General features: G+C 47.4%; 1 protein-coding gene across 1 annotated transcript in view; it reads right to left on the bottom strand.

The window, feature by feature from the left end:
* ALK (ALK receptor tyrosine kinase) overlaps positions 1-23,966 on the bottom strand; it is a 736,910-nt gene that overhangs the window by 113,166 nt on the left and 599,778 nt on the right. Inside the window, exons 6-8 of the mRNA XM_016948281.4 lie at positions 22,460-22,591; positions 14,847-14,978; positions 12,407-12,507 (exon numbers count right to left, since the gene is read on the bottom strand). Of these exons, the coding sequence (XP_016803770.3) occupies positions 12,407-12,507; positions 14,847-14,978; positions 22,460-22,591 (365 nt within the window). The remainder of the gene's footprint in view (positions 1-12,406; positions 12,508-14,846; positions 14,979-22,459; positions 22,592-23,966) is intronic.

Genomic DNA, 23,966 nt, shown 5'->3' with positions numbered 1-23,966 from the left:
CCTCGCATGCGCAGTTCACAATAGGGCTCGCACTTCTATGAGAATCTAGTGCCACTGCTGATCTGACAGGAGGCAGAGCTCAGGCAGTAATGTGAGGGATGGGGAGTGGGTGTAAATACAGATGAAGTTTTGCTCACTTGCCTGCCACTCACCTCCTGCTGTGTGGCCTGGTTCCTAATAGGCCACAGAGCAGTACTGGTCGGTGGCCTGGGGGTTGGGGACCCCTGGCCTACTGGATATGAAGTCATTTGTTAATTGACTCTTTACTGAATGCCAGGAAGCTGAACTAGGCGCTTGCACGTAGGCTTATCTCACTGTATACTGACAACATCCCTTCGTGTAGATATTATTCCACCCATTTTTCAGATGCAGAATTGAAGGCTTAGAGACGTTAAGTCAGTCACCCCTGGGCACTAAGCCCACAGGCTGCAGACCTGGAGTCCACACTATGCTCTGTGTTCTTTCTACCATACATGGAGTGCAATGCCCATGTAATATATTATGGTACTCCTTAAAGCTTTGGGGGCATATTGCAAAGATTTTCCAGATCTTTGTTGCCCAGTGCGTGGTCTTTGGATCAGCAATGCGGGCGCTACCTGGGAGCTTATTAGAAATTCAGGGTCTCAGGGCCTGCCCCAGCTCTTCTGAATCAGAATTTATATTTTAACAAGATCTTATCCTAGAAATACTTTCGTGCTGGAGAAATTAGGGAGCTAGTGAATTTTAATGCATTTACAACCACTGTCCTTACCAGACAATTAACAGTCGTGTGTGTGTGTGTGTGTGTGTTTGTGTGTGTATTCACACAAATATGGGAAATCTGACACAAGTTCTAAATTATATTTATGGGAAATAACACTTGCTGATGCCAGTAACAATAAAATTTTGATCCTTCTAGACACATCCTAGTAGATATAGGTTATAAATGGCAGTGTTTGACTAATAAACTCTTTTATATGCAGACAGCAAATGAGACAAGTGAGTAGAGACAACACCAGGAGTACGCCACCAGCAATTATATCTTCTGGTTCCAGCCAGCGCTTTCACAAGGGCCATTTTTTCCTGCCTCTCGGAAGGGACTGATAGACTTTCCAATTATGTGGTACCAGTGTTTGTCATTTTATTAATTAAAGTCCTGTATGTAAAGCCGGAACGGCATTGTGGCTAGGCCTAATGCTATTATTTCTCTCATGGCCCATTCCTCCTCCAGAGGTAATTATTGCAATTTTGTGTCTTGAATATGCCCCATGTTTGCTATGCATACCTCGTGGCAGCTTCAGGACAATCCCTTCAACCCACAGAAAATACTGTGTGTTCAAAAGCCTGCAGCGTTCAAAAGAGACTCAGTGACATCAAATAATATCTATTCTGCATGCAACACCCCTAAATGTAGGAAATGCTCTGAGGGGGGAGGTGCTATCTTTCTTCAAATTTCTGAAGACCTGCATGAATTCCAATAGTAGAGACAAAACCAAGGCTAGATGCTGTAGTGTGTATTTCACTTCAAGAGAAGGAAACACATTTTTAACAGAGATGCTCAAAGATGAGCTTGCATGGTGGGGGTACTCCCTGGGTATTCCCCATCCAGTCTCTGTTGAATGACTGGGATTGGAATTGTCATCAGGAACATCTCTGTATGGGGATTAAGGCTCTCCCTCAATATAGGGTGCCAGAGGGTTGTAATTCTCAGTGTGAACCGGTAATTTTGACTTCCCTGGTTTCAATGTGGTATCTTCTTAACTTCAGCTGAGAATACTGACTCACTGCAAAATCCAGTGTTTTTGTTCACCATCTTCTAGTTCACCTGGAAAAATGAAACACCAACTCTCTAGCTATAAATAGCCTAATGACAAATCAACCCAGCACAGCAAGAAGCTGGCCAGATGCAGATTTTTGATAACAAGGAAATAAAACATGTTTCTGGCAAATGCTTGCAATTATGGAGGCTTAAGAAATGCTGGATTCCTGGTCTTGCAGGATACTTAAAAGATCACGATCCTTCCTGAAAATACCACTTAATGTCTCCTTTCTGAGGGATTATGTAGAAGCCAGGGAACCCCAGTGGACATTCATATGCCCTCTTTCTAAAAACATGAAGGCCACATACAAAAATAATCACCTTGAGATCTCTGGCTGGTGAGGTTATAAAGTTACAAGGTTTTTTTTTTTCTTCTGTGGTCTTTTCTTTCTTTTCCAATTTTTTTTTTACAATGAATATCTGACTTTTGATAACTAGAACAAAAACAATGAAATTAGAGTGTGCAGCTTTTAAAAGCATGTTTATGAAGACTAATATTGATATGGGAAAATGTAATGTTAAATAAGAAATAAGACACAGGATGTTTATATTTATATTATATAAACCCTTTCTCTATAGCAAAGCTCAAATCTAAATCTATCTGTCTGGAAGGAAATGTACCAATATCTTTGGGGGGTAAGATTTTGGGCAATTTCAATTTTCTTCTTCATACTTTCCTGCATTTTCCTAACGTTCTACAATGAACATAAAGTTCTTTTATAATCAGAGAAAGCAATAAATGCTATATTAAAAAGGTGGTGAGAGAGGATTCTGATGTTGGAAAACAGTAAAAGCTAGTACTATGTTTTTACCCACTTCAGGGAGAATCAAGTTATTGTGCCTGTACTCTAGGCTTTGTGAGGGAGATCAAGGGAAGGTGGGAGCTTCTGTGGAATGCGGTGGGACCGTGCTGTGAACGGAACGCAAGCTTTGGTATCAGAAAGAATGGTCTATTTTTTATGTATCATGTAATATCTCAGAGCTTCAGCATCTTCTTCCGTCAAGTGGGGTCAACAGTACCCTGCTTAGATATTTATTATGGGGCTTTAATAAGATTATATGAGACCAGTGCCCAGCTTAGCGAAGGCATTTGATAAATGTTAGTTCCTTTCTCCTGCATGGGAAAGAGCAGGCAGGGGACACTTTGTTAGAGATAAACAGTTCACAAAAAACAGAATACGACAGGGTGAAAATGCTGTGTTAAAGTTTCTGTCTAGTTTTTTTTTTGTTGCTGTTTTTTAATCTTCTGGGTTCCCTAGAGAATTATCTTTCCAGGCTTATGGGAAGAAAAAGATGGTATTTTCTTCAGTCACACTGTCATGGTGTGATCCTGGGCAAATGGCCTCCTCTGTGTCTCAGTTTCTCTGTGTATGATGGAGATGACACTGAGGAGTAGCTTTGTAATCTGACTGCTGGGGAACAGGATGATTCTAGGCAATGAAACTCCCGCAGCCTTCACGGACACCACTGGAAAAAGTAGACGTGGGGCACAGGAGCATCTGCAGGGGGCCCAGAGCCCTCTGGGGAGTATTTTTCCCTGACAGCTGGAGAGAGTATGTGCTCTCAATGGGGTGTTCCCCCATATATGGGTGACATGAATGTGTTGCAATGACCACTAGTGGGAGCCAGAGAGGTCTGTGATTAACGTACAGCTTTTGAATGGGAACCAAGTCTGTGCCAAGTGCCAAGGAAGATCCTATTCACACCCAGGGGCTGAGACAGTGATTCTTCCTAGACCTCAGCTTCATCATGCAATGGGAGAGGTATTAGTTGTGAATGGCTCAAAGGTATTACATTAATTATGTCTGACTGCAGTTACAATTGCTGTTGATTACTGCAGGCATTAGCAAGTGCTCTGGCAGAGTCGACCACTTAACAGGCAGTAGTGATAGAATGCTGGGCTCCAGTGGCTTCCTAGCTCTAGGTGCTGGGGTAAGAATGACTTTGGCTCAGAAAGCTCAGGAAGGTGTCATTTGTTGGGTCCTCGAGACTCATTGAGGAGTCTTCTTGTTCACTCTCATCCTGGACGAGGGTTATGCTTGCAACCGTGGGGGGTGGGGGTGGGGCTGCACAATTAATTAATTAATTATCAACGAAGTGGGTTTATTGGGCATGTCCTGCTGGTGCTAATGTGGACACTGTGTGAAATAATGCTCCCGACCTGCCCACGTGTTGCTGATTGACTGAGAGGAGAAATCAGAACACAAGCAGTGGCTGAATTTATGCAGCAGCAACTTCCTCATGCCTGAGTAACGTAAGATGAGGGATCATAATAATAATAATTGCTGCCATTCATCAAGCTTTGCAGAGAAGACAAAGGCTTTTCACATTTTCCTCTGATCCTGGTAACAACCTCATGCAGCAACTAAAACAGGTTTTTTGTTGTTGTTGTTTTCTCAAATTAAAGGAAGTCACTTGCTTGAGGTCATATGGCTCCTCAGTGGGGCAGAGCTGGGATCTAAACTCAGGCCATCTAAGTCAAATCCAGTATTTATAGATTTGGTTGGGGAGTTGGGCAGACCTGGTTTGAATCATGACTCTGCCTCTAGCAGGGTGACTTTGGGCAGTCACTTAAACTCTTTAAGCTCCAGTTTCTGTATCAATAAATGGGGGTAATAATTTTTTATAACAAGATAATGTAGGTGAAATACTTAGCATAGTGCCAGCCTTATACTAGGGAATCAATATTTGAAAACTACATCCTTAGTTGGCTTTACCGATACTAAGGGTCCCTTCCTCCAGCACTGGACTAAGTGAAGGCTTCTTTCTACTAGGGTGCAAAGAGCTAGGGTGTTTGAAGGCTCTCATTAAGAATAATGGCTTGCTTTTCAGCATAATACAGCCAAGTGATTTGTAAGTGACCTGAAGACCAGAAGTTTTCACACTGAATGTAAGTGTTCTTAACTTTTCTGTAGAATAAACACCCCAAAGAGATCCCAGATTCCTGTGGGCTGTCTCCCCGCATGGCTGGCCACACGGCAGGTTTGAAATCAATACTTGCTGGTTCACCACCTGACTGTGGACCCTCAGTGCCCCTCCCTCGCTCATCCCTCCTGCTCGGGGTCCGTGTGTGCATCCAGCCAGTCAAATGCCTTGTTGCCATGGCTCAGGGGCTCATCAGAACAGGGAAGATTTTATCCACTCACAGGGTAGCCGTGGGAGGTGGAGAGACTCTGTAAGCTTTGACACACAGGGGATTCTCATTACAGTGATGTTATTACAGGTGTCCGGATGGTTGTCATTAGAGACTGGAAGTGGGGCCCAAATCTCTTACTCATGTAGAGAGCCTTTGGAAAAAGCCATTTGGAAAATGCCTCGAGAACCACTGCAGCTTCCTCCGTTGTATTAGAGGCCCTTGCCCTCTAACACAAAGTTGCGGATGCCTAGACCCCAGCTAAAGGCTTTCTGAGGTTACTGTCTCCATCACCAGCAGTGTTAGCAGCTGCCAGGGCTCAGCCCTCCTGAGGTTTCAGCACCAGGGTGAGGGTGACTCATGGGGTAGATGAGGGGCAACCATAGTTGAAGGTGACTTCAGCGCCAACCAAGGCAGAGCAGGTGCTCTTCAAAATGCACCATCTATGAGCCTAATTGTGACCTAGGGGATAGAGTGAGATCATAAAGGTGGGGAGGCCTTGGGGCTTCCAAGAAAGGCAGTGAGGGTGGGAGCTCTTCCTCTGGGCTTCTTAGAGTGAGGGCACATATGCTGCTCAGCTCTTCCTAGGGGTACCCAAAGCCAAAGGGCAAACAGGGTGTAGCTTCCTGGAGTGTTAGCCACTCAATAGTAAATAATGAGGCATGTTTTTGTGTCCAAACAAATAGATATGTTAAGGAATAAAATACAGAATTGACATTTAAGTTAAACAAAGGGGTTTGTAAAAGAAAAGTCAGGCTTATGATGTTCTGCTCTGGGCCGTGTCACCAGACTTCCTCCCTGCCTTGAGTGACCTTGTGGACGGCAGCTGTCCCACTCCCAGGAGCTCCCCTGGGGAAAGTGGAGATGCTCTTGCATCTGGAGGACACTGTGGGCCTTGCTGGCCAGCTGTGTGTGGTCTAGGTTCCTTTCCTGAGCCTTCTCTCATTTGTAAAAAGGTGACAATATCATCTTCTCTGGGGGATGGGGGCAATGTGGGGGAAGGCCCCTCTGTAAACATGTTGGGACTATATCAAGGTATGGGGTTATTGTTCTGTGTAGGTGTCTGCTGATGAGGCAGTGGAGCAAAGGGACTTTTGGCAGATTGGAGGAGGGAGCTCCCATGCCCATGCTGGCTGGGGAGAGGAGCTGGTGGAGATGGTGGACGGGGTGGCAGGGCCCCCTTTGCTGCTTTTAAAGCATAAACTTCCTCTGACTCCAGCCACTGAGCTGGGCAACACCCCTCTCCACTGGCAATAGTTGGGAGAGGGGTGTTGCCATATTGCCAGGCTACCCAGGGCAGGGCAGAGGCCAAACCCTCCAGATTCAGGCTCCTTGGAGAAGGCAGGTCTCAGAATCATCACTAAAGTCAGATAAGAAGATAATAATAGTAATGGCTACAACAGAGTAGCAGAAACCACAGCTTCCATTTTTAAGCACCTAATTGTGTCTAGATTCAGGCTGGGCATGTTTCATATCTCCTCTCACTCATTTCTCCTGACAGCCCTGGAGAGGATACTGAAGCTGAGAACAGTGGGTGGCTATACTCAAGGTCTCCAGGCTAGAAAGTAGGGGGCTTCCTCCAAGGGCTAAGGGACTTCAAGCCCTGTCCTTCCCACTGCACCACGTTGCCTTGGTGATGCTCCTTTTGCACTGGCCCCACATGGCCAGCTGGATTCTTCTGGTCACAGGAGATGGCGTGGCTGTTGGGCTGTGGGGCAGGAGGGAGGCAGCTCTACCTGGAGCCACCACCCTGCTCCGACTTGCTCTAGGTATCAGCATTACCCTGTGGGAGCCAGAGGAGCCCTGTGCTTTCTGATAGGCCCAACATTATGTCCTCCTGGGCAGAGAGTGGACAACTTAGAGGGATCATATGCTAGCTTGGGGTCCTGACCGTGGTCTCCAAAGCAGGAAGAGGAGTGTGCAGAGAACAGCATGTGTGAAAACAATCCCCAGCCAGACTAGCTGGATCTGCTCTTAATTTAGGCAAGCACTGACTCCTAGAGCTGGACTTGCTTTCTCCCAATTCAGGCACATTCTGTCACTGCAGAGATGTCACAGCATCAGATGAGATGGGGGTTGGACATCCACAGGAACTCTGCCTGATGAGTATCTTGGTCCCCAAATACCTGATCAAAGGGACTTGGGCTTAGTGAGGGAGGTAGAGAAAACATTACCCTGGAATCCCTCTAGCTTGGTACTGGTCCCCAACTATTTACAAGAAGGGTTTTACAAACACCACAAAGTGTAGCATTGCTTGGCCATGCACGGGCAGAGAGGCTGGTCCCAGGTGGGCTCTGAGAGGGGCTTGCTTGTTCTTCTACCAGTCAGCCCAGAGAGGGGAAGCGTGCAACATTCTTCTCCCTAGATGGTCATCTGTTCTATGCAGAAGGTAAACTGGCTCCAGGAAATAACAACTTTATTTGCAATCAAGCCCATGAGGCCTCCTGGAATGGCTTCTCCTTCCTGATTTGCTAAAGTAAGTTGGATCACATGCGGCCGAGAATGAGGCCCACCCAATGGACAAACTCCATTTGAGTCCTGTAGGTGAGTGGCAGTGTCCCCTTGGTGGCTCAGGAGTTAGACCCAGTGACTACTTCCAGCCTGTGGAGAGACGAAGAGGAGAACTCTTTGTTTACACAATGGGGTGGGATTCTTTATCTGCCTGCAGAGACGAGGTGGTGGGGCTCTGAGTTAGGTGACAGTAATGCCAGTTCTGATGCTTTTGAAGCTCTCATCAACTCTCCCCAAGTTGAGAAGGTTCCATCTGTCTCCAGCAGGGCAGTGTGACAGGAAGAGCATGAAACTCAGAATCATAAGATCTAGGTTTGGTCTTGTGTTTATTAGCTGTGGGTCTTGAGGTGAATTTCATGATCTGGATGGGGAGCCCGTGATGCATAGGATCTGCTCTGGAAAACGAGTTGAATTCAATAGTTATGCTCATCTTCTTTGGCTCCTGTCGCGAGTTTGGTGGGGGCTGATAAAGGAAGGTCCCCTTCTGCTTTTGTTTTTCCTCGATCTCATGCCATCTGATACTAAGTTTTCTTACTCTTATCCTCCTTTTCTTGACTTTCCACAGAAGATTTTGTCACTGAGTTTAACAAACTTTAAAAACACAGCAGTCAGAAAAGTTCCTCTCTTTTTCCCATCTTCAGAGTCTTATTTGCCTGCTGCCGAGGTCGGGGGCAAGCTTCAATAAGCCCAATCAACATAGCCTGCCTCTCGGCTTCCCTGCTTCTGCGTCACACTGAGAGGCTGGAGGGAAGGATAAGCCTGTTTCCCGGGATGATCACCAGCACCCTGAAAAGTCTTACAAAATCAATCAGAGAGCAATTTACAGAAAAATTCCCTGCCTTCGGGTGCCTTCCTTTGAGAAGGGCTTCAGGGACGGATGGCCAAGGTCAACTCCAGGGGCCATGGCGTCTTCTCACATCCCTCTGGGCTACATTTGCTGGTTATAATGACACAAAGGATGGGTCCCCTTTTCTCCAGGCCCACGTAGACCTGGAAGGGGCCCGCTGGTCACCTTCTGCCTAGATGACAGCAGCTCCCCACAGCTAATCCAACCTGATTCCTTTTATTGCTAGAGGTGACGTCAGGGGTGGAAAGGTTCGGCTGTGTCCCAAGATCCCAGAGGGTGTGTGCACGCATGTGTGTATGTGTGTGTGTGTTTGCGTGTACATATGTATGTGTGAGAAGAGGGGAGAGGCAACTGCAGCTCTGGCCAGGTAGGAAAACCAGCATTGAGGAACTGACCACCACAAATTGGGGGGATCCCATCTCATTTTTGGATCAAATTGCACTTCTGTAGCTCACACAAGAAAAACTGCTTCTATGCCTTGGAGGGGAAAGAAAATGAGGAAAGTCCACTTTTTCTCCTTGCAGGCCCAGAAGGCCTGAGAACGTAGTTTAAATTATTCTAGTCACAGGCAGGCTATTCAAATAAAATAGAATTTCAAACCACACGGGGCTTGTTGAGACATTCAGGCTGCTGGGGTGTGTGAAAGGCAGGGGGCTGGGGTGGTGTCAGCCGCCACTCTGCCGTGCTCTTTATTACCAGCGGCTGCAATGCAAGACACATCCGCGGGTGTCTCAAAGCCGAGGCGGATTCGAGCAGGTCTGACAGCAAGTGAGCACATGAAAGCCACTGCAAGCCTTCCCTCCCCGGTGGCAACTTTAATTATTTGAACTGGAGCTCAGAAAAATAAAAATAAAAATAACATCAGAATATATTGTAAGTGGCTCCCCAGTTTCCAGCAGAGAAGAGCTTGTGGCGGAGAGGAGGAACACAAAAAGAAAACCAAAACCACAACGTTCTTTCTTGTTTGTGGCTGGGCGAGGCAGAGGTCTTTAAATATTCATGCCCCGTGTGTAACTGTGCAGAGAGATAGGAGGCAGCCGTGGTAGTCAGCAAGAGCAGGCTGCAGGAGCCTGGAGGGAGGAGGTGGGAGTGGGGCAGGCTTCTGGAATGCCCTGGAAGTTAGATTGGCACAAAGGCACACTGTGGCTATGCCTCCATCATGGAGGGCTCCTGACCTGGTTTCATGTGCTCTCCCACCCGCTTCTCTTCTCCCCCGCCTCCATCATTTCTCATCCCTTTTCTGACTCATCTTTCTAAAAGACAAGTGACATCACGCTATTTGGGGCCACAGACAGGAGGAAAACTCTCTGCATGGGCTCAGAATGAATTTCAGTCACAATTGGCAAGCACACCTACGGCCAATAGCTCTGAAGTTTCAGTGCACCTCCAAATCACCAAGGATAGGGTTTAAAAATGCAGAGCCCTGGGCCCCACTCTTAGCGATGCCATTCAGTAGGTCCAGGGTGGGGCATTTATTACATTTTCCAGGTGAATGTAACTGGTGAAATACAGAACTACTGGTTAACTCACTTTCTAGACTTTGCAGGAAGTTCTCGAAGATGACACCAGTTCTTCTCTGGGAATCCATTGATGATTGTGGTGTCTTGAGATAGTGTACAATGACTTTAACTTCCCGGAGACCAGGACTGAGCTGGGTTTGAAGAAGGTCCTTCGTTGTAGGCATCAGCCTCAGGGCTCAGCTGGACCAGTCGCCAGTCCCTGTGGGCCTGATGCTCATCAGAGTCCTGTCCCCAAAACTCTGTCTAGTGTCCACCTTTCTGCACTCGGGCCCCATAGGCAACAGAGGCCCCTGTAGGGTTGGTGGGGTTTGAAAGCCCTGAGTGAACCTCACATAGTCCCCCAGAGAAATGCAATATCCATTTTTTTCTGCCACTGGGGTTTAGCCTGCCCGGGAGGAGGAAATCAACTTCCTGCATTCTGCATTTAGGATTCACATAAAATAAATGGTAGGGCTTACAAATCAGGAAATGCATATTTCTATTTTGGTTATTTATTTTCCTGATAAAAACATTTCTCCCAACATTGGGAATTCAAAGACCCATCAGCATTAGACAAATGGTCTGAAAACCTGAATGTGAAATCATATGAATATATATAAATATAAATAATGTGAGTGTGGAATGGACTTATTCCCTTCCTTTCATTACGCCTGCTGAGCCAAGTTCTGGAAAAGGGCAGGAAATAGCAGAAACAGCCCAGAGCAAATTAGACTGCAGGAAAAATAAAACAGGCCAGTAAAACAGAACACCTGTTTAAGCTATTGATCAACTCAAAGGTTATTAGAGAAATGATGAAGTATTAGAATAATATCATTTGTACCTTGACATTTCTTTTTCTGAAATTTGGCTCATATTAAACCCAGCGAAGAGTAAATTTAAAGACCAAATGCTCTTAAGGATCCTCCTGTCCTCTCCGGTGGGCCAACCATCTGTCTTCATTTATATGTTCTCTCAAAAAGCCTTCCTTTCTAGGTACCTGCTCTCAGACACCTGAGAAATATCAGCAATGACTGTGTAATTCCACCATCTGCATGAGATAGCATGGTTTCTCAAACACAATTTAATTTAATGAATCTATTTATTTGTGCTCAGAATTCTTCCAAAAAGGATTTAAGGTGGTTCACAGAGATACATAAAATCTAGTAGGATAGCATAGCCTAGAAGAGGGTGAGAAGGAAGTGGTGAATGTCGAGTTATAAAATCAAACCAGGAGTAAGCTGCTACAAATTGCATATCACAAAGTCCCGTTTGCTTGCCAAGTGGAGCCTTGGTTTTAATTTAACCACTCCTCGGATTAAAAAATCATTTCTACATCTTTTCCATTCTTATTTGTTTTCTGTCTGTGAGTTTTTATTTTATGAGAAACTCGAGGGGCTTGAATCTGCCTGCATCCCTTAGCAGGGGCAATCCTGTTGTCTGTCCCTCTGCTGGCCACAGAACCACCTCCCTGGGATTTCTATTAGCCGCAGAAGGAGAAGTGAATCTGGTCAGTTTCACAATGTCTACAACTTGACAGGAAACAAATTGCTCAGAGGGTGCATAGCTATTCCTGAAACTGAGCCAGACAGGAATTTCTCCTGTGAGTGTCCAGAACAAGATGACTGGCCAAACCCAAACTACGTGTAGGTTTTCTACTACATGCAAGATGTTGATGCAGGTGCAGTGAGGGAGTACAAAGAAGCACAAGACATGGCCTGCTCTCTTGGAGCTTACAGTCTGATTTCTGGCTCAAGTTCTCTTCCTCTTCCCCCAGTGTCCTTCTGAATGTCGATACAGTGTGCCAGGCACCCTGTGGGCTAAATACTGCAGTGCTTACTTTGTGCCCAATGCTCTTCCAAGCCCTTTGGACATTATCTATTTAATCTTCACTCTTCAGGATAGGCACTATAAATGTGTTCACTTTCCCAGTGAGGAAACTGAAGCCCCAAGAGGTTAATTAACTGCCCAAACAAACTATACAATCATTCAGTGGTGGAACCCGACTTGGACTCAGAAAGTTGATTCTAGAGTCCATGAGCTTAATCACTGTACCATGTTGGGGTCTTAAGTACATTTCTTGGCCCCTAAAGAATATGACTGTATGCTAAGGAACAGGGCGCCAGTCCCCCCACCCACACACCAATGAGATAACAGCATCAGGAACCATTTGAGAGAGTAGCTTTGGAGGTACCTCACTGAATGCCATTGATGTCTTACTGAAATTTATGTAAATCAAATTTTTGAGGATGTATAGTATTTACAATGTATTACAAGAGCTCAATATTTTTAAAAAGGATTCTGTAGAAAGTCTTTTGTAATCGTTGTCACTCTCCCTTGTTATGCCGTGGAAAATCTCTTCTGGGTTTGATTAAATCATGGTTCTACTGCAAGTAGTTCAGTGCAGCTGAGTATGGCTGTTTAAGACATGATTCTCTGTAGATAGGGCTTTACCATGTTGATGGACATGCTCTGCCTCGAAGATGGCAGAGGTGGCCCTCTTGTTCTCTCCCCAGGAGAACGACCAGCCCAGCCAGCTAGGCTACTTTCTTAATCTGGGTTCCGGAAGTGACAAGAGGTGGGAGGAGAAATTAGAGAACTAGAGAAACATTGAGACTTGCCTCACATGGAGAGCTCTTGATCGGTGCAGGAAACGTAGCACTGGTCACTGTAGCACTTTCAGAAGTGGGGACATCAGTGGTACTGAGCAATAGAGCATGGTCTAGGAGAGAGGAAAAGAATCACAAGCACGCCATTATCAGGAACTGGGGGACCAGGGGTGCAGGGTTAATGGACTGTGCACAATTCTTATCTAGCCTAGGGATATCTTTGAGGAAACAGGTTTCTGGCCTGCAATGGAGAAGAAAGCCCACCTGTCAACAATTTTTTTTTTTTTTTGAGACAGAGTCTTGCTCTGTAGCCCAGACTGGAGTGCAGTGGCACGATCTTGGCTCACTGCAAGCTCCACCTCCCAGGTTCATGCCATTCTCCTGCCTCAGCCTCCCAAGTAGCAGACTACACAGGCGCCTGCCACCACGCCTGGCTAATTTTTTGTATTTTTAGTAGAGACGGGGTTTCACTGTGTTAGCCACGATAGTCTCGATCTCCTGACCTGGTGATCTGCCCGTCTCAGCCTCCCAAAGTGCTGGGATTACAGGCATGAGCCACTGCGCCTGGCCAACAATTTCATTCTAAACTGCCTGTGAGGTCCCAGCACCATCATCTGGGCTACCACATCCCTGATCTTCCAAGGTCACCAACTTTAGCCCATGGCCCAGGACTAGCCTGAAGCACACTGGCCTCCCCAGCTCCACCCTCCCCATTTTCAGTCATGCGTGGCCTTCCAGTGGTTTCTGCGACCTTCACTCTCTTCTCCCCTGTCCAGAACCCAGGTCGTCCTGTGCCCCTGCCCATGAAGACTCACTTCTTATATTTTCTAAGCATGGCTCTGCCTGAAAATCTGGGAGAACAGGGGCTCCCATCCGCACGTGGTGGTGGGAAGAAGCATCTGCAAACTTTCAGGGTCTGCAGAGCATTTTGTAGGTGGCCGGTGCTGTGGTATGAGTGCCACTGTGAGCTCACAACACTTTAGGGGGCCACAGAACCCCAAGCATTATACTTTAGTCTTTCCTTTCTACCTTTCTGCCTCTCTCAGTAAAGGCTGTTATTAAGTAACAAATTCGGGTGGGTCAAGGGCAGAGTAACTAAGAGATCTCAGCAAGCATGAGGGAGATTCAAGGAGCTGGCATTGTGTGACTGGGGACAGAAAAGCCCTCATGCAGGCAGGCAGGTCACAATTGTTCCCTTCAGATTTCTGAGGGGCTGCCTTGGTGGGAGAGGGGGTAGTTCAGTTCTGTGGGGCTCCAGGGAGCAAAAGCCATGATAAATGAGTAGAAGTCATGGAGAGGTGGAGCTTGCCTCCAGGTAAGGAAAGCTAATCTGTGATTGAGAACAACAGCATGTCTGCTCTAGGAGGCAGTGGGAGCCCTGTCACTGGCGGTATTCCGCAGGGCTGGATGCTTATTTGCTATGGGTGCTGTAGTGGAAATTATCAGACTGGGAACAGAGACATGAAGGGCACATCCAGCTTGGAACTCCATTTCTCTCCTCTGCGTCTTTTACAGACAGAATGCTAAGAAGGATGCTGCTGCACGGTGGGGAGTGAGCCAACTCACTGTTCAACAAATAAGCATTGGAGGGTCTCTAGTTCCATAGAAAGAAGGCAAATGAAGAGGACAGAAGGAGAGAGACCTTCCCACCCCATCAGCCCTATGCTGCAGAGAGGTGGGCACCAGGGCCTGCCCGGGCCCCACCACTAGGGACAGCCCCCAAGGCTGGCTAGCCTGGCCTCTCCAGCAGCCTAACGTTGGGAGCTCTGCTGGCCATATAGACCCTCTGTGATCCCACATCCTGCCCAGCCTGGTGTCTCTGAGTCTGGAGTCAGCTTACCCAGGAGGGGCTGGCTATCTCTTGGCTGCATGGAGGCCCTTTGCTCTCTGCCAGACACGCAGGGTTTGTGGGGAGGATGGACCCCGGAGAGGGGAGGACAGGCATTACTACCTTAAATCAGGGGTGAGGTGGGGGGATGGCTGGAGAGGCTGTGCTGCAGGGAATGGACCATGGACCGGGTATAGGGTGAGGCTCCCTGGGCACAACCCTGGGGCAAATGACACAAGGCCTTGCTGTGCCTCAGTCTCCCCAGTCATAAAGAGGGCTATGGCTTTCCCTACCTCTCAATGAATTATGTGCCTGACACATAGGACGCCCTCAGCACATACTTGTTGATGGAAAGGATTATTATCATTGTTGCTATTATCTTTTTGTTAATCCCTCCTCATGGTTCTTATTTTAAGTAACCAAAGGTGACATCTATCTTGGCCAGATTTAATCACTCGAAAGCCCAAGGAGTGAAGAGGGAATTGTGTGTGAGCACTCTAGGCAAGCTTTGGTCAGACACCCGAGCTTGCCCTGCAGGTGGGGTGAAGCCCAGCCCTGAGTCTCCCATCTGTCTATGTGGGCATGAAGATGGGCACCAGAGAGAAGGCAGGAGAGCAGTAGTACCTTGGTGGTCCTGGAACCGGGCATCCTTTAGGGTCCTGACCTGCCATTGAGGAGTGTGGGGTGACAGTGTGTCTTGGGTCCAGCCACAGAAGCCATCTTCAAAGTTGCAGTAAAAACCGACAGGCAGTTTCCCTATGGAGAGAGCAGAGAGGCATAGTCATTTTCAGGATCACTAAAGGCAAAATATGCCAATGCCAAGTCGAATTAGCCAGGCATGACCAAATTATCTTCATTAGTAATATAGCTCCCCAGCCAGAATGCTGGATGACTAATGACACTGATTATAATGAAGAGAAGCCCCCAAGCCCTAACTGATGCCCGTGCTGGTTTACAGTTTTCTTATCTACAGAAAACAAAATAGGAAAAATAACTCTTCAGCATGGGTGTTGTTAGTCCAGTTGTATATCTGACAAAGCAGAGGCTCAGAAATGTGAAGCAACTTGACCAAGGTCACATAGCTAACAGGTAACCCAGTTAGGACTCGAACCCAGGTCTTCTGCTTCTAAATTCTGCACTCTTTATACTCATCCACCATGAATGTGACCCCAGGAGAAGCCACTGTATAGCTCACTGCATTTCTAATGGTTGATACAATGTCCAGACTGTGGTGGTGGTTGTGGTAGTGTTGGCTGGGAGTTTGTCTGGGTCCATCAAATTACCTGTCTGCAGAGACACATATTGCTCAAAACTTTCCATTTGCTTTCCTTTATCTCCCAACCCCCTTGCAGTTAAGTGAAGACATATGATGTGCTCTGGCCAATGAAATGTGAGTGGAAGTGATGTGTCTTCTCTGAATTAAGGCTGCTAAAAGCCCTTGTGTAAATCTTTGGTCTCTCTGTTCCCTTGCTGAAACAACCAATGAAAGTTCTTGTTCCTAAGGGTGACACTGTATTGATGGAGGAGCCTCTGCCAGCCTGGGTCCCTGAGTGATCCTGTGGAGCAGAGGCCCCTCCCACCCACACCCTCATTGGATGGGTACTGTAAATGTTATCCCAAGCCACTGAGATATGGGGTTTATTACTGCAGCATAATCTAGCCTGTCCTGATCAAACAATCCCAGTCATTGGGGCCTCTTTATATCATCAGTGGGCTCAGCACAAAGGGCACGTCATCTTTTTCTCTACATCAGACTGATCTCAGGTCCTATTGAAGAGGTGACAGTCAGCTTTCTAGACTGTATATTTCCCAACTGCCCACAGAAGGAAGAGGAAAGGATAAGAGGGTGAAGGAGAGAGCTCACTTTCTCCAGCTCACTCTGAGCATGGCTCCAGGAAAGGCACTCAGCCCTGAGGAGCTAGTGGGCTATTCCAGGCGATTCTGATGGCCCCCAACACCTCCCAGCCTAGCTGCAGAGAAGCCTGTGTCTCCACGTGGGAGGAAAGAAGCTCTCTAGCTGAGACCCACAGCACTGCATGTCCTTCCTCTGTCTCAGCCTTCTTGGCAGCAGCAGGCTGACAAAGAGGGCCCTAACGCTTCCTGGCTGTGACAACACCTTAGTGAATTATTACTCATTTCCCTCAGATTCTCTGTGCATTTCACACAGAGGCAGAATTATAAATTAAAACAGGCTGTCACTGACTTTGAACATCTCTTCCCATTTATACCCCCCTGAAGAAATCATTTCCCCCTAAGCCCCACATGTTTCTATGATTAAAAATCCCAAAGCTAAGAAGAACTTTCTGTTTTATTTTTTATTTCCCCCTCAAGGGATCCCACATCTACTTCTCTTGCAGAAACCAACTGGTGGAAGTGACCTTCTCATGGAGTGTCCTTCACAAGTGAGTTTTAAAAACCAAGGCCCGACAGGGCACGGTGGCTCACGCCTGCAATCCCAGCACTTTGGGAGGCTGAGGCAGGCGGATCACCTGAGGTCAGGAGTTTGAGAACAGCCTGGCCAACATGGGGAGACTCTGTCTTGACTAAAAATACAGAAATTAGCCGGGTCTGGTGGTGGGTGCCTGTAATCTCAGCTACTCGGGAGGCTGAGGCAGGAGAATCACTTGAACCCAGGAGGTGGAGGTTGCAGTGAGCCAAGATTGTGCCACTGCACTCCAGCCTGGGCGACAAGAGCAAAACTCCATCTCAAACAAACAAGCAAAAACAAACAAACAAAATACCCCAGGGCCCATGATGGAAGATTCCAGTGGGTGATGGATTCCTGGAGGAAGGAGGAGGCCGGCCTGAGGTGGGAGATGCACTGTACGTCACTCCCTCCTTACCCTTTTAGGAGGCAGAGGGAGAGAACTGAGCCTGGATCATGGGTATTGTTAGCACAACAGCACTGGAATCTGGACATATGGGCTCTAGTTCTAGCCTCACCACTTCCTGCTTTGTGACCTTACAAAAGTCACTTCTTCCTTAGAGCCTCAGGTTCCTTATTTGTAAAATGGGGCAATATTAGTGTCTATTTTACTGAACTGGTTTGAGGATAAAGTAGGGGAGAGAGTGTGGAAACACTTTGTAAATAGCCAGAGAGGTGCAAATGTAAAGTGGTGGTAGTGTTATTAATTGCCATTCACACCTAACTTGGAGCTAGTTCATCAGAGTATGGCTGAAACTGACAGCAAGTCCCTGCCTGGCTCTCTGGAAATGCCTGTTGGAGGCTGCATATGTGATAGCTCTGCCTATGCCTTTCAGCTGGACAGAAGAAAGCCACTGAAGAAAGCCATCAGCATTCTCTGTCTCTGGAATCCCATTCTTGTTTCAGCTTGGCATAGAATCCAGGGTGAGCTGGGAGTGGAAACCCCTTTTCTTTCTGGCTGATTCAATAACGGGAGAGGAGGCAGGCAAAAGAGCAAGACAGGCCAGTGGACAATTGATGTGGCAATTAAAACCCCTAAGGGAGGAAGGAGAGCTGAGGATTTCCATGATTGTAAACTCATCAGGGCAGCTTGCTCAGCCAGAAGCCACTCCTGAGGAAGCTGGTGGGTTAAGGTTAAGAGTCAGAACAAAGACCCTTGTGGATTAGGCTGCAACTGGGAAATCACCACTAAGGCCAATTGCTGAGCAAAAGGTTGGCCTGCAGGATTGGGTCTAATGGTATCAACTCATCCTCTGATCATCCTTTTCTCATTCGCCCCAAGCTCCTACTCAGTCAGCACACTGGAAGACTTCAAAACTTATTTGCTGAACAAAATGGGAGTGGGCTCAATCCTCTAACTCTTTACCACTCAAAATGTGGTCCAGGGACCAGCTGTAGCCTCATCACCTATGAATCCGTAAAATGTGTGGAATCTCAGGCCTTGCCCCAACCCACTGAATCAGAATCTGCATTTTTAAGAGGCTCCCCTAGTGACTCCTGTGCACCTTAAATCTGGAGAAGCACTGTTCTAACCAACCCCCTTCTTGGGCTGTAGCCAGTTATTTCATTGGCTGGATGGCCAAATCGCGCTGTGGGTAGGTCAATCAATCCTGCAACATTTGGCAATTATGACACCTGATTCCACTCTAAGAGAGACAAATTGGTACAGTCATGGAGCTGTGACCTCAGCAGCAGCTGTGGGAGCTGCCAAGTATAAACTCCAGGCCAAATGACACTACTTCTTTTCCTTCCTGCGTGACAACTCTGTTAACATTTTTGATAAATATGTGCTATACATTTTCTTGAAAATACAGAGTCATGGGAAAAATGCTAGAAGAAATACATCAAAATATTACAGTTATCTCTGAATGTTTGAGAGGGAGGATTATGGGTGATAGTTATTTTCTCTTGTGTACATTTCTAGATTTTCTGTATTTTACAACCAGTATGTTTTATCTTACAATAAAGAAATACACTTTTAAAACACTGTTTTTGCCTGGCAGGAAGAGTATCCCCAGCACACAGATGAGATTATCAAGTCCATGGGGGAAAAGTGATCTGTCTGCAATACCTAGTGAATCACTGACCCATCTAGGGGATGAAGTGGGAACATCTGGCCCCTTTCTAGGGAGCCACATGCCATCGAGGCCATTGGTCAGAACGCAGAGAGAGTCACGAAGACCCCCTTCAGTGCATTACAGCATCTGGGATGTCTCACTTGGATTTGGCAATGTTTAATTAGAAATGCAGGAGTGGCTGTATTGGAGAGGGGACCGAGAGTACTGTGTTGGAGTGTGGGTTTGGAGGAGAGAGTACAATGGACATATGAGTATCATGATTGGCTAGAAAAGGGCAAGGGAATGTCACCTCCATCTCAGCCCCTCCACTCATCCTGGACAACTGTTAGAATTTTTAAGGGCTCCAAAGAGATCCAGTTACGTTGCCCAGAGTGAGTCTGATAATCTGTTTGCAGCCCCAGCATGTGCAGAGGACTCCCTCTGGGAAGGTGTGGGGAGTTGAGGCTGGCTTTTGGTAGGGGGAGTTGATTAAATGCAACCTACTTTCCCCTTCCAAATTCCAACCATGGCAGGGTTTGGTCAACTACCCTGGCCCAAGATGAAAGACCCTCAGGAAGGTTCTTTAGAGGACCTGGCCATTCCTAACAGAGCTGCAGTGTGAACACCTGCTCAGAGGAAACATTTTAACAGGTTCCAGACCACCTGGAAAGAGCTGGTGTAGTCAAGAGTATTTTCCTATGATGTTGGTGTTGATTCTGGAAACCATCCCCCTGAAGAAAATAATAACATGAATAATACTGGCTAACATTTACTGAGCACTTACTTTGTGCCAGGAGCTGCTCCAAACACTTCCTGCTTGTTTCTCAGACATCAGAGTGTCAGTAGGCATCACTTTACAGATGAGGAACCCGAGACCCAGAGGGGGAGGCCCATGATCTGAACCCTCCTACCCCCAGAGAAAGGCGGTAGCAGGGCCCTGGACCTCCCTGTCTCTTCCTGGCCCCTTCATCCTGGGTGTGTCTGTGGCTAGGTTCAGTGCTTATCATAGCTAAGTGCTGGAAGCTCGTGAAACAGAGTTTACCCTGCAGTGGTTTGAGTGTGGCTCTGAAGTCAGACTGAGCCTGAATCACTGCTCAGCTTCTGGCTATCAGTTTGATCGTGGACAACCACTTAAACTCCGTGAGCTTCAGCTTCCTTGTCTCTAACAAAGATGGGTACAATAGCATCACACAGGATGTTGTAAGGATGAAGCAAGTTCATACATGGAAAGTGTTGAGAACAGCTCCTGACTCATAGAGTAAAGGCTCAACAGGTAAGCTGGTGTTGTTGCTGTTGTTATCTTCATGGGAATGGTTTTCAGAGTCAACATTAGTGTGATGGGGAACACAGCAAAAATGCCGGAAAGGATAGGGCACACAAATAAGAAAAAGGATATTTTCTAAGAGTTTTGCTAAGATCTGAGTGGGAATAACTCTCCTGAATTGAACTTCCCTCCCAGCAACTGCTTTCTGTAGCCAAGAACACAGTGGGGGTGTTCTCCAGGGTGGAGGGGTTACTCTGACAGCTTGTCAGAGCCGCTTTTCAAATGTGGCTGAAAAAGCCTCTGGGCCCCAGGTTCTTGCCCTCAGTGCCTGAAGTAGACTGCCCTGAAGCTTGGAGCTGGCCAGGAAACCAGTAGTGGTAAGCTTTGGAGTGGTGGGAAATGCCCTGAGCCCATAGTAATGGACTGGATCCTGAAGGTTCAGGGCTCTAATCTGTCCCTGACATGCTGTGTGACCCTGAACAAGTCAATTGCCTTATCTGTGCCTTCATTTTCCCAATTGTCAATCAGGGCATGGCCTGCCCGACCTGTGTCCCAGCTGGGAAGTAGGTATCAAAAAATTTGAAAAAGGCAATCGCGAAATCACAGAGTTCAGAGGCACTGCTGGAAACACTGCAGACACAAATAAATAGAGAGACACACACAGGCCCCTGAACATGGCACTGTGGGCAGGACTGGCTTCACTTTGGGCCATGTGTGTAGTGAGAACTATACGAGAAAGGCCAGGAGCGGAACAGAACAGGGCAAGCAAAGGCCTTCCCTGTAACTCTTTGCTGAGTTTTATCTAAAAACATACAACTATTCCATTATCATTGGAAAACTTCACTTGAAAGTTTTGTATAGAAATGAAGTTTTAAAAATGGGAAAATGAATGTCTTTATTGCTTAATTTAAATGAGAATAAATGAAACCTTCTCCACCCCCCACAAAGGGTCCAGATGACTGGGGGCAGAGGGCCCTGTTTTAAAACGTATTTTGGAAACTTTCCTGTAGGCCACTGGGGTCTGCATATCTGGGAGGTGAGGCATTTGCTCCGGGTCTGGGCCCCACCCCAGGCACCATTCTGCCTCCTCCTTCCCCAGTCCAGGCTCCATTTCACTCCCGCCCCTGTGTGAAGCTTTCAGTGCTTTGAGGGAAGATGCCAAGTTATTCATCTCTGCTCCAGGATCTGGCACGTTTTCCAGCTGCCTGTAGGTATTCTGGAAGCGTTGGTGGTTTCAGTGGCAAAAACATCAAGGGCTCTGCGGTGATTACTTCTGGAGAGGCAGCTGCGGGGAGCACCATGTTCAAGTGCAGGAGCACCAGCTGGGAGTCTACTCCGCCCCGACTGCCAGTGGGGCCTCGGCAATTTGTTTTCCCCTATGGAGTCCAAGTTTCCCAACTCATTCTTTCCTCTCATCAATGAAGAGTCAGTAAGCACAGACGCTGTGCCAGGAATCATGAGAGGTATTGCTATGGGAAAGATGACCAGACTCAAACCACCCACAGAGAGGAAGAGACATGGAAATCACCTCCTTAAAACATAATGGATGCATGCCCACTAGGATGGCTAAAATTAAAAAGACAGATAATATGACGTGTTGGCAAAGATATGGAGAAAGTGGGCCCCTCGTAGGATGCTAAATGCCCAGAATAGGCAAATCTATAGAAACAAAGATTAGTGGTTGGTTCAGGCTAATGTCAGGGGGTTTGGAGCAAAATGGGGAGAGATACGACAGGTTCCTTTTCGGGGTAATAAAAATGTTCTAAAATAAAATTGTGATGACGGTTGAACAACCCTGTGACTATATGGAAAACAGGGAATTGTACACTTGAAGTGGGTGAATTGTATGTGAATTGTATCTCAAAACTATTCATAAAAAGTAATGGCAATGATGATATTTGGATGGATCCACTGGATTGTGGGGGAAGGATCCAGAGGGAGAAGAACCAGTGGTACTTGTGGGTGACGGCCAGGGAGGCTTTCTGAAAGAATCGACTCAGGGCGAGTCTTGAAGTAGATGTGACTTGAGGAAGGAAAGGGGAGACCATGTGAGCAAAGCCATGGAGGCATGAAGGATCTGTAAGGTGGTTCCATATGGCTGGAGCTGGGGTGCATGGAGGAGGGAGAGGATGAGGGGCAGGTGGGGAATGGGACTTGGAAGGCGAGGGAAGTCTGGGCATGGAGGACTTCCAATGTCACATTAGAGCTGGGCTTTATCCTGCACATTTTCTCTGTGCCTTGAGGATGCTGACAGCATCACTTACAAGATCTTGTTTGGTTCTTGACTTATATGACTACGGACCAGGCTATTTCTAGACCACAAATCTTAGCTCTGCCTCTTGAAGACTGTGTGGCTTTGCCATGAGAGGAGTCACAAGTGTCACTGGATATCAGGAAGGCTGTCCATGCTCTCATGCCTGGGATAATGGGGACAACGGGGTTATGAGCATGGGCTGGGCTCAGGCAGGGTGGGGTAGCCCCATCTACTCACGGCACATCTGGCTCTCATCTTCTCCCTGGGCACAGTCCTGGTGGAAGTCACAGGCCTGCCCAAGCTGGAGGACTGTCCCATTCCAACAAGTGAAGGAGCTCTGCAGGGCCATCTTGGAGCCTGGGGATGTTCCTGGAGAGCACATAGACACACAACCATGGTAAGTTTGCATGGCCCCAGGCACCAGCTGGCCTGACGGGTTGGTCCCATGGGCAGGCTGCAGGGACAGCATTATCCTGCCCTGCCATTCACATTCCAAGGCCTGACTGAGACATCTGCATATCCATCTGGCCACACCCAGGGCCAACATCAGCAGGGAGAGGGGTCAAAACCCCTCACACTCATCCATGGCTTGCTGGGGTATCTCACTTTCTAGGAAGGTGAGCAGCAGAGTGGTCCATGTTCCCTCCACGACATTCCTCCTCGGGGGTCCTCAAAACCATGACTTTAGTGTGCCAAGTGAAAGGCCTCCAGGTGGAGTCTCACCTGCACAGATAGCTCCACCCTCAAGGTCAAATTTGGGGTACCAAGAAGTGGATCTAGTTCATGTCCCCCATGTTCTTGACCCCAGGTTCTACCACTGGAGTGACTTATTGAGAAGATATTAGAAAGATGCAGCACTTCCTGTTCTGGAATGCAAAGAACACCATCATGCAAGCCTGGGCCTCAGATCTGGACTTGGATCCTCCTGCCTGGCTGTATGAGGCTGAGCATGTCCCTTCTCTGTGTGGCCCCTGTCCCCTCCTCTATCAAAGGAGGGATTTCTATTAGATTGCTAAGGTTTGCTCTAGTCTGAAATTCTTAGATAATTAATTTTATCCAGAGGGGGAAGGGATGGGGGCAGTTTATAATGAACATACAGAGTTATCAGTTTCTGGATTAAGAACAATGCATTTTGATAATGAATTAACCTGTGGCCACTCACATCTTTGCAGGCCCCAGAGATTCAGACAACAGGAAGGAGAAGGCTGGTCTGGCTTAGCCTCCCTGACCAAATGGAGGGCTTTGCCTGGGGACCACCTCACAAGGCCTGGCTGGTGCCTCCTGCTACTCAGTTCTTGGCTGGTGTCAGATGGGGAGACTCTGGCCCCTGTGGAGATGAGCAGGTAGGGCTCACCTGGGTCAACACCCCGAGTGAGCCTGCCTTACTCTCTGCCTTGTTTTCTAGCTCTATCCTGGTCATAGCTGGTGCTAAACCCATCTCAGTGCTCAGGGCAGTGGGGGAAGATGAACTAGGACCCCACTTGGCTAAGTCCCCCAGCCTCTCTGAGCCTCACATGGGGGTGGGGCCTTTCCAACTCTGGCTGCAAATCAAACTCAACTGATTCTGATGCGGCACTCTCCAGGTTAGGTGATCTTTAATATCTAAAATTCCATGATTTCCTGGTTCAAAGGACTCTTCCCAATAGCACTGAAACTAACATGAAGCCCAGCTTGTTTACTTCTGGAATTTCTCCATCTACTTTAGCACATCCGGCCCTGTGAGGAAACTAGACAGGTCTTAATG

Source organism: Pan troglodytes, chromosome 12, assembly GCF_028858775.2.
Source record: "Pan troglodytes isolate AG18354 chromosome 12, NHGRI_mPanTro3-v2.0_pri, whole genome shotgun sequence".
In the NCBI taxonomy this organism is placed as follows: domain Eukaryota; kingdom Metazoa; phylum Chordata; class Mammalia; order Primates; family Hominidae; genus Pan; species Pan troglodytes.
Note: the sequence above shows the minus strand (reverse complement) of the source record. Positions and strands in the feature narration are given on the sequence as shown.